This window comes from Pongo pygmaeus, chromosome 5 (genome assembly GCF_028885625.2).
Source record: "Pongo pygmaeus isolate AG05252 chromosome 5, NHGRI_mPonPyg2-v2.0_pri, whole genome shotgun sequence".
NCBI classification, from domain to species: Eukaryota; Metazoa; Chordata; class Mammalia; order Primates; family Hominidae; genus Pongo; species Pongo pygmaeus.
Genome location: NC_072378.2, coordinates 37,118,236 through 37,136,265, shown reverse-complemented (window position 1 = coordinate 37,136,265; position 18,030 = coordinate 37,118,236). Strand labels below are relative to the sequence as shown.

At 55.6% G+C, this 18,030-nt stretch overlaps 3 protein-coding genes across 9 annotated transcripts in view; 1 reads left to right on the top strand and 2 right to left on the bottom strand.

Annotated features, from left to right (window-relative positions):
• CPNE5 (copine 5) overlaps window positions 1–7,571 on the top strand; it is a 99,225-nt gene extending 91,654 nt beyond the window's left edge. For 4 of the 7 annotated variants that reach the window (XM_054491650.2, XM_054491654.1, XM_054491656.2 and 1 more), the window contains 7 exons: window positions 61–107; window positions 1,749–1,930; window positions 2,829–2,956; window positions 3,194–3,296; window positions 4,023–4,080; window positions 4,587–4,660; window positions 5,861–7,565. In XM_054491650.2, coding sequence (XP_054347625.1) covers window positions 61–107; window positions 1,749–1,930; window positions 2,829–2,956; window positions 3,194–3,296; window positions 4,023–4,080; window positions 4,587–4,660; window positions 5,861–6,079 — 811 coding nt within the window. In that variant the 3' untranslated portion in view covers window positions 6,080–7,565. Of the gene's footprint in view, window positions 1–60; window positions 108–1,748; window positions 1,931–2,828; window positions 2,957–3,193; window positions 3,297–4,022; window positions 4,227–4,586; window positions 4,661–5,860 lie in introns of all 7 variants that reach the window. The other 3 variants (XM_054491653.2, XM_054491649.2, XM_054491651.2) reach the window with 2 other exon arrangements.
• A 3,087-nt stretch (window positions 7,572–10,658) lies between these two features.
• On the bottom strand, window positions 10,659–11,361 carry LOC129038865 (pyroglutamylated RF-amide peptide receptor-like). The gene is given in 2 exon segments (XM_054492333.1): window positions 10,659–10,691; window positions 10,693–11,361. Coding segments are annotated over 2 exon segments (702 nt in total).
• A 3,765-nt stretch (window positions 11,362–15,126) lies between these two features.
• Window positions 15,127–18,030, bottom strand: part of RAB44 (RAB44, member RAS oncogene family) — a 35,188-nt gene continuing 32,284 nt past the window's right edge. Inside the window, exons 13-14 of the mRNA XM_054492332.1 lie at window positions 17,516–17,592; window positions 15,127–16,297 (exon numbers count right to left, since the gene is read on the bottom strand). Coding sequence (XP_054348307.1) covers window positions 16,207–16,297; window positions 17,516–17,592 — 168 coding nt within the window. The 3' untranslated portion in view covers window positions 15,127–16,206. The remainder of the gene's footprint in view (window positions 16,298–17,515; window positions 17,593–18,030) is intronic.

Sequence of the window (18,030 nt, the reverse complement as noted above, 5' to 3'; positions counted from 1 at the left end):
CCCCCTTCCCACAGCCCTGACTCCCTCCAGGTGACTCCCCTGCTGTTCTCCCTCTTCTAGGACCCAGATCAACTTCACTGTGGCCATTGATTTCACTGCCTCCAATGGTGAGTTGGGGGATGGGCAGAGGAGCAGGGTGGGAGGAGAGAGCTTTTAAGGGCTGTGGTGTCTGGCCCTGGCTGGGACCACGACCCTCATACTCTCTGGCCTCTTCCTCACCAAAGAGAATGTACGTAGGTCTGGAGGACCAAAGATACAACCAAGATGGCAGAGGTATCTCCAGGTTGGACCATTGACATAAATCTGGGCTCTGAGCCGCAGCCTTGTCCTTGAGGAACACCCAGTCTCCTTGGGGGAATGGGATTGTGTGTACTCTGGGCCTATGGAGGGCCCTGGAGATGTTTCCCCCGGGATCAAATCCCAGCTCCTCTGTGCAGTCCAACCCACAGGCTGGAGTGGAGAACCAGAGCCAAGACTGAGCTCTGTGGTGTTCAGGGAGGCAGGATCCAGCCCAGGGACCCCAGTCCTTACCTGGCTGGGGCTGCCCTGGCTTCCTTCCCTCCTCCCAATTTCTCCAGTGTCGGCCTGTGGCTGAGTCACTAGGAGCAATAACAGTGCCAAACTTTACATGATTAGAAACATCACAACGTCCCTTGGGCTCTGGACTGTATTAGGGATCCTCAGTGCTCATTTTTGCGCCAATCAAAAATGCCCAGGTCTTGCCCTCTACAGCTGTCAGGAGCCCCTCTTATAGCTGTACGTCCTAGCATCATAGAGCACTGGGCTATCAGAGCTGGAAGGGGCCTTAGTAATAATAACACTGAGGATAGTTATCATAATATCGATAGCACCTGTGTAATACTCACATCAATCCTATGAAGTAGGAACTATTATTGCTCTGATTTTACAGGCGAAGAGACTAAGGCTAAGGTTAAGGAACTTACCCAAGATCACATAGCTAGCAGGAGGTACACAGGATTGGTACCTTGGCAATCTGTGCTGTACTACCTCCCATCAATGAACAAATAAGTTAAATAGAGACTATATTAGTAGCGAAGAGGGCTCTGGGGGAAAATCAAGGCAGGAAGAAGGATAGGAAGGATTGGGGGAGGCTGTAATTTTTAATAGGCTGCTTGGAAAAGATCACACTGAGGAGGTGACACTTGAGCAGAGACCTGAAGAGGCCAGGGAGAGGGCCAGGGAGTGGACATCTGGGGAAAAGTGTCCCAGGTAGAAGGAACAGCCATCTCCAAGGTCCTGAGGTGGAAATGGCGAGGGGCTGGTGAGGCTGGGACCCGCGAGTGACAGGGAGGAGGGTAGGAGATGACCTGGAGGCCAGATCATGAGTGCCTTGCGGTCTCTCGTGAGGACTTTTGGTTTCATTTTGGGGGAGGTGGAAGCATTGAGCGTTTTGGGCAGAGGAGAGGCATGATCTCTCTGAGGCTGATAGGCTCAGTCACTGCCGTGCTGGGTATGGGCTGGAGGCACAAGGGCAGAAGGAAGCGGGAGATCGGTTAGGAGACTGCTGCATCCTATAAGTAAGAGGGTGGTGGTATGGGGAGGAGGAGAGGAGGAGGAGGGATTCTGGATCTGTTTTGCTGAAGGATTTAATATGGAGTATGAGAGAAAGAGAGGAGTCAAGAATTAATAAAAGTTAGGGGTGCCCTTGGACACCCCCTTCTTCATTCTGAACCCGGGGTGACTTGGAGGGTCCAGATGGTCAAAGGTTCCCATGTCCTGTGTTACAGGGAACCCCTCACAGTCCACATCCCTGCACTACATGAGCCCCTACCAGCTGAACGCCTACGCGCTGGCGCTGACTGCCGTCGGAGAGATCATCCAGCACTACGACAGTGACAAGATGTTCCCTGCCCTGGGCTTCGGGGCCAAGCTGCCCCCGGATGGCAGGGTGTCCCACGAGTTCCCGCTGGTAGGAGGTCCCGCTGGTGGGAGAGAGGACTGACCAGGCTGGGGGTGTGGTGACAAGCTGGGGGTGGGGGGACGTTTCCCTTCCTCTGAGCCCAGGGACTTAAGGCTCAGCCTCAGTGGAGGTAGACTGCCTGCTGTGTGTAGGGGGGCTCCAGAAATCCACTCCCTTCCCTGATCACAGATGCTGCCCCTCCACGTCTGAAGCTGCCTGCCCACAGCTGGCTCTGGCTTCCTTGTTCCTGACAAGACGCAGGTGGAGGTGGAGGCGAGCTGTGGCTGACCCATCCCTCAGGGCCCCAGAAAAGTGAACAAGGTGGTGTGGGTTGGGTATCCCTGAGTCAGTGCTGAGATGGGATGACGTGGATCTCCGGGGTGATGTGGATCTCCGGGGTGATGTGGAGCATGGCATCATCTAGGCATCCCGGGCCCTGTGGAGATGATTGCACAGGCCACCCCTTTCCCTGGCTCCCATGAGCTGGGGACACTCAGGCACAGCAGACGTCCCTCCCATGCCTGAGGGTGCAAGGCGCTGTGCTGGGCCCATTATGCACGTGGACAGATCAGCCACAGGTCCTTCCTGAGTTGCTCAGACCCAGCAGTCATTTTAGGACAGTGTGGGTTTACCCAAGGTTCCCTGAGGGAAGTAGCCAGGGATCTCGGGGCATCTCTGAACAGGTACAGGGAGCCGGGTAAGGAGCAGGTTTGGACCCAGCTCACCTGAAACACACACTGCTTCAGGATGAGCCCTGGGAGCTCCCTCCCCTGCCCCGCCACCCCACACCAGAGAAGAGCTGGGGGAGCCCAGGCCTGCAGGCCTCCCCACCTGGACTCAGTTCCCACACATCGTGCACCCCTGTCCTTCCTTCCTGGGCTCAGCCTCCCCACCCTCTGTCCCCTAGAATGGCAACCAGGAGAACCCCTCGTGCTGCGGCATCGACGGCATCCTGGAGGCCTACCACCGCAGCCTGCGCACCGTGCAGCTGTACGGCCCCACCAACTTTGCCCCCGTGGTCACCCACGTGGCCAGGTGAGTGCCGCTGCCACCACCCCCAGCTACTCGCAAGGCCTCTGTTTCCATACCAGCTCTGCCTCTGGGTGGTGGGAGGGGGTGTCTCTTCCCACGCACTTGCCTTTCAGGGAGACCTGACCCTGAAGAGATTCCCCCAAGAGCTGTCACCCTCCAAAGTGTTCAGGGTCCTTGTTTAGGGGGGAACATGCCCAGAGGTCCTGCAGACAGACCTGAGCCCACACCTGCCCCACCCAGGAATGCAGCGGCCGTGCAGGACGGCTCCCAGTACTCTGTGCTGCTCATCATCACTGACGGGGTCATCTCAGACATGGCGCAGACCAAGGAGGCCATTGTCAACGTAAGCAAGGAGTGTGCGGTGGGGGAGGCGGTTTGAGGGGTCTCTTCCTCCCCGTTAGGGGAACCCTGGGGGTGTACCTACCTCCTTGACTTTAGGGAAATGCTTGGAGATGACTTGGGCGTGGCTTCTCCTTTCCCTCCCTCACTGGACCCCACTGCCCTCGTCCACCTCCTGGCCTCCGGCTGCAGAGTCCGTTGCTGGATAGTGGATTCTGGGGGGTGGAAGGGGTGCCCGGATCGTGAGAGAGCTGTCTGGTGAGCTCTGTTCCCACCTCTTAGTCACACTCTGTGTTCTACTCCCTCCAGACTCCGGTGGCTCCCTCATTAACCCATCTCTAGGACCGCTGCCCCCTTTCCCAGGCTGGCCTGGCCAGGTCAAAGGAGTGGGAGGGGAGGCTCAGAGTTGGGGAAGCTCAGGAACATGGCTCCCTGAGCCGGTGGTCTCCCTGTAAGAGGGGATGGGGGTGACTCACCAAAGCAGACCTGTGACCCATTCCCCCCGCCACCCTCCCTCTCTCCTCTGGGCGCAGTCTGGTTTCCTTTGCTCTTTATCTCTGAGTGCCGTCCCTCTCCCTACCCCCTTTTCTGTGTTCCTGTGTCTCTCCATGTTCACTCTCCCGTTTCTCTCCTGCTCACCCCTTCCTGTCCCTACCCCTGGTTTCTCCTTCCTGTTAACTGGGTCCCAATTGGGTCCAACCTTCCCCTGCCCCCCCATGCTGTCTCCCAGGCTGCCAAGCTCCCCATGTCCATCATTATCGTCGGCGTGGGCCAGGCGGAGTTCGACGGTGAGTCCAGCTGCTGCCCTCCCCTCCTTTCCTTCCCTAGCCACGCACCCCTGCCCCCACCCCAGATGTTTCCCCAGAGGCTGCGGTCCCCTGGGAATGACCCCTCCCAAAAGAGTGAGAGCTCCCGCCTGGGCGTGTGTGTCTGGGTGAGTGTGCAGGGTGTGGGATGCATTTGTTTGCTCAGGGCGGGGTGTGTCAGGTCTGGGTGTGCACCCACGCCCACATCCCAAGGTTGTGGGGAGGAGGCCCCAAGTCACTTCTTTCTCCTTCAGCCCTGGGAGTCTGGGGAGGGTGGTGAGCCAAAGCACTGGGCTCAAAGTCAGAGGCTCACCTGATCGGGCTTCTCCTGGCCCTTGGCCTCAGTTTCCTCATCTCTCACGCGGGGCATGGGCCAATGGTCTCAGCCCTGGATTGGCCTGGGATGGAAGGACAAGTCCACTCTCCTGCCAGGCCCAGGGGTCCACCATTAATCTCACCCCCTTCCCGTGACACTCCTCCCCTCACAGCCATGGTGGAGCTGGATGGCGATGACGTGCGGATCTCCTCCCGGGGGAAGCTGGCTGAACGCGACATCGTCCAGGTGAAGCCCAGGCCTTGCCTGCCCCATGGGAAATTCGAGAGCCCCTCTAGCCAGGCGGACCTCACACCCCCTTTGGGGGCTTCCCTGGTGAAGAGCCCGGGAGGGAGGCACTGGGAGCCCCAAAGTGGCCCAGCCACCACCGAAGGCAGTAGGAGTCAGTCCTCCGCCATGCTGTGCTCTGGGCTGGGCCCCTCTCTGTCACATCTGGGACACACTCCTAACATTGTGGGTGCCCAGCCAGAGGCCAGAACCCTCTGCCAGCCCTTCCTCAGCCCCCAGGCCTCTGTGATCAGCCTCGTTCTGGTTTTTTTCTGCCCCTTGAAGGCCGAGGCAGTGTCTTTAGTGTTGCTGCAACCTTCTGCAAGAATAGGCATTGCTCGGTTAACTGAATCAACGTAAACATCTCCATGAAAGATGCAAATATAATGAGCAGAAAGATCTTTGTCCTCAGGGAATTCCCATGCAGTCATGCGGAAGAACGCACCCTCCGCAAGCACTTCCCCCACTCATCCCCTGCAGAGGAGGCCCTAGGGCTTAGGAGATGCAGAAGACAAAGCTGACATCCTCCATACCCCCTTGGTTTAAAAATTGGGGCCCAGTATCCCAGGTGTGGAGACCAAACATAGGTGGCTGGAAAACAGAACAAGACAACCTGGGAGGTGGGACCGGCCCATGCTAAGGCCTGGAGGCAGGAGTGAGCCAGAGGAGGCACTCAGGATGGAGGGCACCCCTGGGAAGAAGCCAGATGGGCCTGGCATTAGGCATTGGCCAGATTAGCCCCAGAGAGAAAAGGAATGAAGAGAGGCTAGAGAGAGAGGGCTCTGCTGGACAGGTCAGGGAAGACCCAGGAGGGCACGTGCCCCAGAAGTCAGGGATTCCGTTGGCATTTCGGAAGCACCTACTGAGTGCCTGTGCTTAGTGCCGAGGTGGAGAAATCTTGTTCAGTGGTGTGTCCTGGTATGGAATAGGGCTCAGTTTTTGTCGAGTGAATGAAAGAATAGTGACTATGACTATTGTTACTTACTGCCCAAACCCAGGGAGTTGGGGGATACAGTCCCTCAGGTAATTCAGAAAGGTGGGGGGATTGAGTCAACTGAGCAGAGGCTGGGAGGGGGGTGGGGATGCAACCCCAGGCCTGGAGATTTTGGGGTCCAGGGTCCCACAGGAGGCACTGCCTGACCCTGCCCTCCCACTTGCCAGTTTGTGCCCTTCCGAGACTATGTGGACCGCACAGGCAACCACGTGCTGAGCATGGCCCGCCTGGCCCGAGACGTGCTGGCAGAGATCCCCGACCAACTGGTGTCCTACATGAAGGCACAGGGCATTCGCCCGCGTCCCCCACCCGCAGCACCAACCCACTCGCCCTCGCAGTCCCCAGCCCGCACGCCCCCTGCATCCCCCCTGCACACGCACATCTGAACATGGTCTCAGCAGGCAGGTGGCTGGGGCCTGGGAGAGGCCAGGCAAACAGGAGGCCAGGGCCCCAGACTCCCTGAAGTGGGCCTGCCCGGCCTTTGGGACATCTGTGTGCCTGGGAGGCTGCCGGGGGTGGGGCTTCTGAAGACCCCTCCTCAATTTCTTGGCCTCACTTATTGCCCAAACCCAGGGAGTTAGGGGGGTACCGGTGAAAGAGGAGTACACAGGGACCCAGCCCTTCTCTTCTTCCCCAATACCTGGCTTTAACCCCGCCAGGAAGGTGTAAACAATAAGGGTGACTGGGGTCCCTGTTGCCCACCCCCGGCAATCCTATTTGCTTACCTGTCACCCTGAAGCCTGGGCTTGGCCTCCTCCAGCCCTCCATCTCCGTCCCATCCCCCCATGGTGTCTACTCCTGTCACTGAGCCCCGCCCTGTGGTCTATCCTGAGCCCGATTTCCAGGGAACCCCATGAAGCTGATGGGTTTGCAGGAAGGCCTGAACATGTGCGCCCTCCCGGGGACACTGGATGCACTGGGAGCCCCCGGGGACCCATGGGGTGCTGTAATCATGGACCGTAGGCCAAGTGATGGGCCTGAAGTGGAGGCTGCTCAGCACAGAGCCCTTTCTGGTGCCTCTCGAGCTCGGTACGATGCAAGTTCTAGACACACAGATGGCCTGTGGAGGCCTCTCCCTGGTGTGGGCCCACAGGTACTTCCATGGTTGGCTCCTGGCTTCAGGGATCCCCTCCTCCCTCCAGAGGCTTCCCAGGGCCCTCGGTGCCCACGCCTCTGCCCACCTGGAGGCCTGAGTAAGGAGTGGCTCAGCCCCACGTTCCCACACTGCTCCTGCTCTTTGCCCCGTATCCCATGAGGCTAGGAGACAGGAGTCCTGGGTTTGAGCCCTGCCTCCCCCCACTGCCTAATGTGGGAACCTAAGCAAGGCCCTTCTACCTTTTGGGCCTCAGTTTCCGTGTCTGTATGACAAGAGGGTTGACCAGATGGCCCCAGGTTTTCCTTTAGGTCTGACGTCCTGAGGGTCATTCATCCCATGCCCAGCTCCCCCCATCCTACTCCTAACCGATGTGACCCTACTCGAGGCCGCCTTGGCTTTTGGGTCACCCTGTCCCATCCCATCACCCCAAACACACCCTAGTCCTTCAGCCTTGGGCTCTGGCATCTGAGCCCGAGCTCCTGCCCCTGCTGTGGGAAAGGTGGGGAAGAAGGGGATCTCCCTCCTGGGCCCAGCCAGCCGCCCAGCCTTTGCCCACTCGGGGAGCAGGTCATGCATGCCTGTCCCTGTTGCCGCATGGAGCTCCTCAGCCCACTGACCTCTCCGTGCCTGGTGCAGGCCAGGCCCCCATCTTCTGCCTGCCTCCGCTTCCCCGTCATGCATGGTGGTGGTGTTTCTACGGTGTCTGGTTCTGTGCCCGTCTCTGAGACAGTCTCTGTGTGGAATTTGCCTTAAACTGAAGTAAATTTGGTTCTTTTAGTAAAGCACGAAGTTTTTCTTTCTTCTCTGAAAAATAGCACTGATGTTGCTGTTTGACAGGGTCTAGTTCTCCTCTGAGGCTTCCTTCAATTGTTTGGTTCAGTGAGATTTACAAGCAAAGGCCACGTGCCACACTCTGTGCTAGGCATTGAGGATGCAGCCACGAACAAAGCACGGACCCTGTCCCCGCACAGGGCTTACAACACACACACAGATAATACGGGAGAGACACAGCAAACATATCAACAAATAGGCTAGTGACATCATTTCAGGTGGTGGCAAGAGTTCTAAAGACACATGAGGGAGAAGGAGGGTGATGTTTTCGATGAGGTGGTTGGAGAGGGCCTTTCAGAGGACGTCATGGTTGAGGTGAGCCCCCAGGAAGTGAGACAGGGAGCCACGCTGATATCTGGGGAAGGAAACTCTAAGTAGAGGGACCAGCAGGTGCAAAGGCCCTGTGGTAGGAGCATCCTTGGTGCATTTGCAGGAGAGCGAGGCCGGTGTGGCTGGAGCTGAGTGCAGGAAGGGAAAGTGCTAGAGATGGGGTTGGAGAGGTGAAGAGGCCAGAATGCACGGGCCGCGCAGGCCATGATGAGGCCTTTGGCATTTACTGAGTGAAACGGGAAGCCATTGAGGAGGTGAGAGAGGTGAGTAACATCATCAGAATTTCCTCTAAAATAAATGGATTGCTTTGTCGCATTTGATCACTCATTCACTCATCTCTCAACAAGTATTTATCAAACATGAGTGCCAGGCCACACTCAGGTATTGGAGACCATGCTGGAGATGCACACACAGAATTGCACCCTCAGGGGTGCCCCTGCTCTGGGGCAGTGAGCGAGGAAATACTACAACCATGGGATACTGATGCCAAGCCATCAGGAGGGGCTGGGTAATCTGTGGGCACCAGAGTCACTGTGCCATGAGGAGGAGTCTGGCGTCCCCTGTGCAATGGGGTCATCACCACCACCCCCATCCTTGCAGGGTCATTGCGTGGCCAGAGTGACGAGTACATAAGGTTGCATGTGACATATGTGACATGCGTCCAGGACCCACTGCATTTTAGGTGCCCAAGAAACACTGTTTTCCTCTTGTTCCTCTTCACATATAAATCCCTGTGGCCATCAGGGACCAGGATCATAGCAAAAGGGGATTTCTCCCTTCTCTGGGCAAGTTTGTTCCCAGATTAGCCCTCCAGGCAGCCATTACCACCCTGAACATCACAAGAAATTTGGAACTAATTATACCAAGTTTGGGACTTGTTTACTTCTTATGATACCAAAGTTTGGGACTTGTTTACTTCTTATGATTTTGTAGTAAATGGGTGCTGTCCCTATAATTACATGCGCCTGTGACTTACATTCTGATACGCTTTGAGTGGGAACAGGGCGGGGTCACAGCTTGGAAGGAGGGAAGTTCCCATAACCAGCAGCTCATGTCACCTCACCACAGGGGCCGTGGGAAAGTGTCAGAAGAGGGTGCTTGCCTGGAAGGGGGACTGAGGCGCAGAGCCACTGCCAGGGGCGGGACGGGACGCCAAGAGCATCTTTGCTGTGCCCGACACCATAGCATCTTGTGGATTCTTTCCCAAGGTGTGTTCCACAGAATACTGGCTCCCTGGCATGGAGTTTGGGAACCTGCCTGCTGTGCGTCCCTCTCGAGAGTCTCAGTGGCCTTTTGGGTGTTCAAGGCTCTGGTAAGTCCTACAGCAAAGGGACCAGTTTGATTTGGTTCAACCCAGCGTTTCTCAAGCTTTGTATCACAGAGTCAGTGTGTGTGTGTGTTTTGCTGGTAACACCGTCACCAAGCAGAACGTGCTGTCTTGGGAATTTCAGTAGAGACAATCTCCCGGGTTTCCAGGCCAAAACAGAAGTCTGAAGCCTGCTCTGAGCAGGCCAGAGGGAGGGCACTGAGGGTGGGAAAAATGGAGGCCTGAAATTGGGCTCTGGAGAGAAGAAAAGGGCTCTGACAGGGATCCCTGCCCCAGGTGCTTCAGGAAGAGAAGTCACCGGGAAGAAAGGAGGGCTTCAGACATTCGCAGTCCCGGACTCATGGCTGCATGGTTGACTGGATTTTTGTCCCCCTATTGGACTGAGGGGTGTGTGGAACAGGGCTGGAGGGATGGGCAGAGAGGGGAAAGGCTGTCCTGCCTCTGAGCTCACCCCCCAGGCTGTGGCTGGCCCTCTGCTCCCCCTACTCAATCTCCTGGCCTTCAGGATTAAGGACCCTAGGCTGTTACCCCCCAGATCATTCTCCACCCACTTCTCTGCCTTTGGAAGCCCCTCTGTCCTCCTCTTGTCCACTCACCTCAAATACCCCTGAATTAATACAAATAAAATAATAATAGTAGCAATGACCAGCACACATATGCACTTACTAAGTATCCTTCTAAGCACTTTACATGTGTTTAGCAAATTCATCTTCATAACAACCCTGTGAAGAAGGTAGGTACTATCATCATCCCATTTTCCAGATGAGAACACTGAGACACAGAGGCTCAAGATCACACAATTAGACAGCAGTGGAGCCTACAGAGATCTGAGCCTGAAGGTGCAGTGGGAGGATCCATCTGGTTACTTAGAGATGTGAGATCTAGCTGAGCCATTTAGTTGCTTTGTGACCTTGGTTGGGCCATCTGCCCTCTGGGTCTCAGTCTCTCCACTGGTAAAATAGAGGGGGTGGGCTGTCAGGTCCCTAAGGGTCTTCCCATCTCCCTTGAATCTCAGCCCATCCATCAGCCTATACTTTTAGACCCCTGCCAGACCCCACAGGCCTCCTGAGGCCCTGTCATGGCCAGGCTGGACAGTCGCCACCACTGAGGCTGCCACTCCCACACCTCTGGGATGTCTGGCCATCATCGGCCTGCAGAAGAGGTCCCTGAGTCCTGCCTGGAAGGGGCGGGAGAGGTAGAAGCAGAGGATAGGGCTGACAGCTCAATTGGAGTAGGCCACGATGGTGCAGAGGCTGGAGGCCACAAAAGCAGCCGGTGTGGCAGGCAGGTGGCCCATGGCTGCCACATAGCCCAGCATGGAGCAGGGTCCCCACATCAGCACAAAAACCACCAGCACCACAAGGATGAGCCCTGTGTTCTCTTAATGCTCCTGGATGCTCTCTCCCATGGGACCTTTGGGGCTGGGTCCACAGGAGCCAGCTCACATGGCTGAAAGAGCAGCCCAGCCCCAGCATGCATGGCAGGAAGGCCAGGGCTCCCAGCAGGCTGAAGTAGCAGGAGGTCCCAGCAGGGCTCAGGAGCAAGAGACAGGCCTGGGTCTCGGGAGCCCCCGCCATCTCCTCCTCCACTGCCACCCTCTGGAACAGCCAGTTCGGCAGGGATGCTGTAAGGCCCAGGGCCCACATGGCCCCACGGAGCAGCAAGCGGGTGCCCCAGCCAGCTGGGAAGGCCAGGTCAGGCCAGGCCACAGCCACAGGGCGCAGGAGAGCCGTGGCCACCATGCTATAGAAGATGCAGAACGTGGTGGCTGTGTTGGTGGCCTGGCTAATGGTGCAGATGGCAGGGCCCAGCCACCAGTTGTGCTGCAGGAAGCTCAGCAGCAGCACAGGCACCACGCAGGCCACGAAGAGCAGGTCAGATAGCGTGATGTTCATCATAAGGCTGTGGGTCAGGGCGTGGAGCGGGTGGGGGGAGCCCGGACCCCGGCCCACCACCAGCAGCATGAGCCCATTAGCTGACAGCCCCACCAGCAGGATGAGGCCACAGACCCCAGCAAAGATGAGTCGGAGCAGTCGCTCAGGTGTGGCCGTGAGCTCAGTGGTGAACATAGCATTGGGCTCCATTCTCCTGTTTCAGACACACAAGGACGAAGTAGAAACCAGCCAGCCCCAAAGGCCGCCTTCCCTGTTCCTGCTGAGCCTCCATTTTTCAAAGACCCCTGCATGTAGTGGGCCCAGATAATGCCTGTCCTTGGCACACATTAGCCCCTGCAGACCTCATGACAACCCCATGGGATGGACTCCATCAGTACCCTGGGTTCAAATCCTGCCTCTGCTACTTGCTAGCTCCAGTATCCTGGGAGTTATTTATTTATTTATTTATTTAGAAACAGAATCTCACTCTATCACCCAGGCTGGAGTGAGATCTTGACTCACTGCAACCTCCGCCTCCTGGATTCAAGCGATTCTCATGCCTCGGCCTCCCAAAGTGCTGGGATTACAAGCATGCGCCATCGCACCTGGCCCCTGGGAGAGTTACTTAATGTTTCTCTACCTCAGTTTCCTCAGCTATAAGAAAGCAAGGAAATAAAAGAAATAAAACAGATGTCAATAGTAACTATCATAAGTGGTAAGACTAGGGTAATTTTCATTTTCTTCTTTAAAATGTATTTCTAAAATTTCTGCAGGGAGTACACATTTCTTTCATAATCTGATAAATATATATGTGCATACATACACACACACATATGTATCTATTTTTTGACAAACAAAAACCCTGCCCTGTGAAACAAGCAGGTTTAATTTGAGGTTCAAATGGAAAAGTGTGTCTGAAAGGGCTTTGAGAAGGTGTGAAGCCCCTCCCAGTGGTTTCCAAGCTTCTCTGCACTTTGGGATCACCTGGGGAGTTTCAGAAATACAGAAGCCTGGGTCCCACCCCCAGAGACATGACATAGTTGGTCTGGGCTTTGGCATTTTTGAAAGATCCCAAATAATTCTAAGGGCAGACCAGCTTGGGAATCACTGCCCTCTAGGTTATGCTGTGCAGGCCCCTTGCAGGGTGGGGGAGTCTGCACCTAGTGGTCAGACCTTTCTTCTCACCCCGACTCTGTCCCACATGTCAAGGGCAGGGAGAGTCCCCGATTGGGAGGACTCTGGCTAGAAGATGGGATGTAGACATCCTAGAGCCAGCCCAGTGGCTGACGTCACCATTGGCCGCCCTCCAGGCCAGGCCAGGGCCCGGGAGCTTTAGCTGGAGAGAGGCTTGCCTGCTAACTCAGTACATATTTCCTGAGCATTTGCTCTGGACTAGATTCCAGGAATCCAACAGCAAACAAGACACAGCAGAGGAGCCCTCATTGGAGTTGCCCTCCCCTTTTCTACCACACCGGGGTGGGGGCTGGAGACACTCTTCTCCTGCGGGCTCAAAGCCAGGTTTGAAGGAGTCTCTGAGTCCCTCCTGCAGAGCCCCAGCCTGGGGAACTTGGCTTGGTCTCTGGGGCCCCAGGGCAGCAACGTGCCTGAAGGCAGCTGAGGAGAGACTGGAGAGGGGGCCTCTGTGACTTCTGATGTCGGCCACCCTCCCGGGTCCCACCAGCTTCAGGGATGGCAGGAGGAGGGGAAATGAAGGACCTGTCCTGGATGAAGGCTGTCATCCAGCCACTTTCCTGGCATTTATCACTGCCTTTTCGTCTCTTTTTCCTGGTCCACACCCACCAATGACATGGACTATTACTGGAGAGGAATTGGCAGGGAGCAATACGAGGCTTCAGGGACCTGGCCCCTGCTTCCCCAAAGCGTTCGCATCTTCCTGTAAGCAGTTGCATAACTTCAGGGTTAAGTCTGTGGGTATCAGCGTTTGGGTTTAACACCGGCTCCAGCACTTACTTGCTACGTGACTCCGGGGAAGTTACTCAGCCTCCCTATGCAGTACTTTCCTCTTCTGTAAGATGGGGGAGCACGCCTGATGGTGTGAGGGCTAAATGAAGTAACACGAGCTAAGTGCTCAGAACAGTGCCTGGCATACGGTAGGCACTGGGTAAAGGAGGGATGTCATTCTGCCCCTGCTCAGCCTCAGTTCCCAAAAGCCCTCTTCTCTTAGAGCTCCTGCCCAACCTTCATTCTCTCCCCATGCCCTCCTTTCTCACTCCACAGCCTGAGTCCCATCAGCCCAGTCCCACCCTCCTTTTCTTAATCAGACTCTGGCTAAGCCTAAGCCAGAGCCCCCTTGGCTGACATGCCCCAAGAACTCACCACTTGCCTGGAAGTTCACCTGAAGTCTACCTCGAGTTTCTCCTGCTGCTGTCGTTGCCTGCTTTGTGCTACTCTGAGGTTCCTGGGTCCTGTTCCCTGGCTTGTGAGCCCTTTGACAGCAGGAAAGGCTGGTGGTCCTTGCACAGCTGTGCCCTGCCCAGCAGATGGATCCGGCCCGAGAAAGCCAAAAGAGGGTTCTGAGCAGTGTGGAGTTTCTCCCAGAACCCCACCTCCTGCGAACCTGAGTTGCCTGAGGCCAGAGCAGAGTTGAGATGAGACAGGGAGGCCTGGGGGCCACTCCCGTACCAGGCCCCCAAACAACAGGGGCTATGTCTGCTCTACTGCCTCTCCCAGGAATCACACCCTGCCTACCTGCCTCATTAACTCCCTGGCCCACAGGACAGAGATGTTGGTGCCTGCCAGGTCCCTGGGCCCCAGAGAAAGAGCCATTAGCAACACAGGACCTGTCTCCCATCCTCACCCAGGGCCAGCATCACTCACTCCAGCCCACACCCCTCTCTCTCTCTCTCTCTCTCTGAGCACACCACAGTCTAGAAACTGCTCAGTTCATGGGCAGGCTTGTGGGCTGCGGGAGGGGACCCAAGATGGGAGAAGACATTGGGGTAAAAAGGATCAGTGGAGGGCCCAGTAAAAGAATCAGCTGGAGGGCCGGGCGCCGTGGCTCACGCCTGTAATCCCAGCACTTTGGGAGGCCAAGGTGGGTGGATCACAAGGTCAAGAGATCGAGACCATCCTGGCCAACATGGTGGAACCCCCGTCTCTACTAAAAATACAAAAAATTAGCTGGGCATGGTGGTGGGCGCCTGTAGTCCCAGCTACTCAGGAGGCTGAGGCAGGAGAATGGCGTGAACCTGGGAGGCGGAGATTGCAGTGAGCCGAGATTGCGCCACTGCACTCCAGCCTGGCGACAGAGTGAGACTCCGTCTCAAAAAAAAAAAAAGAATCAGCTGGACCATGGGAATCGTCCACATGGAGTCTGGAGGTTGAATGGAGTCCGTTAAGGGAACTAATTCAACTTTGGTGGCTTCAGACACTGGGATCTTCTCTACCTCACCTTTGCCAAGCATTACCTAGCTTCTGCTTGTGTGCCTCACTGCTGAGGCTCGCTGCTGCTGAGACGTTCCTTTCAGAACTGAGAAGAGGGGTTGGGGCCAGGGTCTAAGACTGTGTGATGCAACAGCCCTCTGTCACTCCCTCTTTCTCCTTCGTTCTCTCTCTGTAACTCTGTTCCTTGAGCTGTCTTTGCTTGTCCCTCTACGAAACTGGGGTTTCCATTGATTCAGCCAGGAAATTCCCTAGTACCTGAAGGATTACAAAATACCAAACCCAGGCTGGGGGCGGTGGCTCACACCTGTCATCCCAGTACATTGGGAGGATCACTTGAGCCCAGGAGTTTGAGACCAGCCTAAGCAACATAGCAAGACCTTGTCTTTGCAAATAACTAAAAAATTAGCTGGATGTGGTGGCATGTGCCCGTGGTCCCAGCTACTTGGGAGGCTGAAGTGAGGGAATCGCTTGAGCCCAGACAGTTGAGGCTGTAGCGAGCGGCGATCACACCAATGCACTCCAGCCTGGGTGACAGAGAGAGACCCTGTCTCAAAAAACAAACAAACTCAGTGCCTGGCACGTGTTGTATATTCAATTTGTGGTGATGGTAAGATGTGACAGACATACAAACACAGACCATGGCAGTCTCTCCAAGACTCTAAAGCAAGCTCTCCGAGGGCACTGGAAACCCCAGCCCTGGCTGACAAGGTGCAGCCACCATTCAGGAGGTGAATCTTATGGAATTCTGGAAACTTCCGCAAAAGCTCCAAAGAGGAGTGTGTGAATGATTCTGAGTCTAGGCTCCCCAGCTGCTTGGACCCCCCCAGCCACACCCTAGCTGCCCCTCAAATGCATCCAGAGACTGACAACTCAGGCCAAAGCCCTGTGCTTGGGGACACCGTGGCATTGGAGCAGGGGGCGGGACCTCCAAATGTGACCCCTGGGAGGTGTGTTTTGTATCATGGGGAAAGGGAGTGAGGTTGGGGCTCTGGAAGACAGGAGGGTATCAGGGCATATCAGAGGGCTTCGGAACATTATTCTTCCCAGGAACTGGATTGTGCTGGGAAGAAAGCCCATGCTTGCAAATAGAAACAGCGAGGGAGACCAGGCCAACAGCGCCCTGCCAGGAAGAGCACAGAAGGACCGCTCTAACACCAAGCAACTTGTGATTAACAGGGTACACCAATTAGGAGCCAGCAGCACCCAAGGGAGCTCCTTGGGAAGTTTCTCTCTTCCTCCTCCACATCTCTTTTTTCTGATTATGTATTGAATACCGTTATTGCTGAAAATCTGAAAATACAAGTATGTGTAAAATGGAAAGTAACACCCCACCCCCCAACATTCTCCCTATAATTTTACACCCACAGATGTGTGGCCAATATTTTGGTGTATTTTCCTTAAGTCGTTTTTCTAGACTTTTTCTTTCTTTGGGGTGTTTTGTTATACCCCTGCCCCCCAAGCCTTGATCACTCAGCAAAGCCCTCCTTTGGATGATGCGGCCCTGCTCTGGGATCCGAGTCCTGAGTTGAGAAGGGTTTTCCTGAACCTCCAAGCTGGTCCTCTGTGTCACTGCTGTCCAGGAACAAAGGACAGGAGCTGAGGGACAGGAAACCCCACGGGTGTCCATCCTACCCGGGACAGGACAGGTGATCAGGAGCAACAGCCGAATCTCTTGGGCGGCCTTTTGGGAGCCACCTCCACCAGCAAGTCCTTCAGGCCTTCTTCTTGCATCCTGAGTGACCTATGTGACAGTGCCAGGCATCAGTCCTCTCTCTCACCTCCTAGGGGCAGCACGGATGGGCCCATGGGTGCAGCTGGGGGCTGGGAGGCTGCACCCGCAACCCCCACACCAGCTCTGCCCCTGCCCTGCATTCCACATGAGACCCAAGGAATTGAGTCACTGAGACTTTGACCTTCTATTTCTGGCCTACTATGTGCCAGGCACTGTGCAGGACTCTGACTATGACAAAGAAGCCACCATTCCCTCCCTTGAGTAGTGAGAGAGACAGACAGGAAAAGGGGTGACTGCAGCCCAGGAATGATGGGGAGGTACACAGGGACTTCACACCAGGTCCTGGAGGAATCTGGGGAGGAAGGAGATGGTGACCAAACTGAAAACTGAGCCATGGACAAGGTTTGCCAGCAGAAAGGGTTGGGGAGGTGCATCCCGGGCAGAGGGCTATGGCTCAGTGCCAAGAGAGAGCTTGGAGGCTGGGGAAGCAAAAGAAGTCCATTCATTTCTTCATGATATATTTACTGTGTGCCAGATGGTGCTCATCTGATCTAGCTCCCCTCATCCCTTACTCATTTTATTCATTTATGGAGCACCTAGGTCCCAGGTATGGGGAGAGGGGCTGAACAAAACAGACATGGCCCTGCCTTCCTGGACAACAAGAAAACAGATAAATGCATATATCATTAATATGTGTCATGTCAAGAAGGGCCATGAAGGACAGAAACAGGGGCTGTGATCCAAAATAGTGATGGGGGTGGGTGATCAGGGAGGGAGTCTCTGAGTGGCTGGAACTTAGCGAGTGTGTGTGTGTGGGTGTGAGTGAATGTGTGTGTGTAGGGGTGGGGGAGATGGCACTAGAGATGCTGCAGGCCATGGCAAAGCATTTGGATTTTAATGGAAGCTACTGGAAGGTTGGGAGCAGAAGAGAGACACTCCTTTTCTCAGCCCTCTTCGCAAATGAAAAAACTGAGGCTCAGAGAGCCTAAGTGCCTGTGGGGGGTGATTCAGTGAATGGGAATGGCAGAGCTGGAGTCAGGAGACTCTCAGTGCAGGGCTCTCTCTCCCCTCAGACTGGTGAGCCCAGGTCTTTAACTAGGTGCTTCCCTGACCCATTTCCTCAGAATGGGCCTTCCGGTCCCACCCGGGAGTCAAGAGTGGGGCTGGAGGTGTCCCAGAGGATTCTGCAAGGGGGCGTGGGGGCGGCAGGGGGCGGGCAGCACTTACCTGGCCAGGTTTACTACAGGCTCCAGGATGTTGTAACCCAAGGCGGCACTGCACTCCCCAAAATAGACCCCCAGTTCCTGCAGGCCAGACAGGTAGGGGCATATGTGCCTTGGGAGAGACAACTGAAAGGCCAGGCCATACCCCGCCACTAAAGTCCCGGCCATCAGAGTCCCAATGCATCCCTAAGCCGACCTCAGTGGCGAGCAAGACAGCCCCATCTCAGCGTGGGCCACGGTCCCTGGCTGGAGCCCTTTGCCCACTGTCCCTTCACCCCGGCTGGCCAAGGTGTCAAGGAAGGCATTGAAGAGACATTTCACAGCCTTTGGAGTGGTGTGGGAAGCCTGCATCCCAACTTGGAGAAATGCCTCTGGAGACGTTTTATAAATGTTAGTTATGTTTTTTAATTTCAGAAATATTTCATTGGGGGAATATTGGAACATACAGTATAAGAAAGTACCAGCTCAATATCTAAACCACTGCTGTAAGTGTTTGGGTAGATATTGCCATTCTGTTTT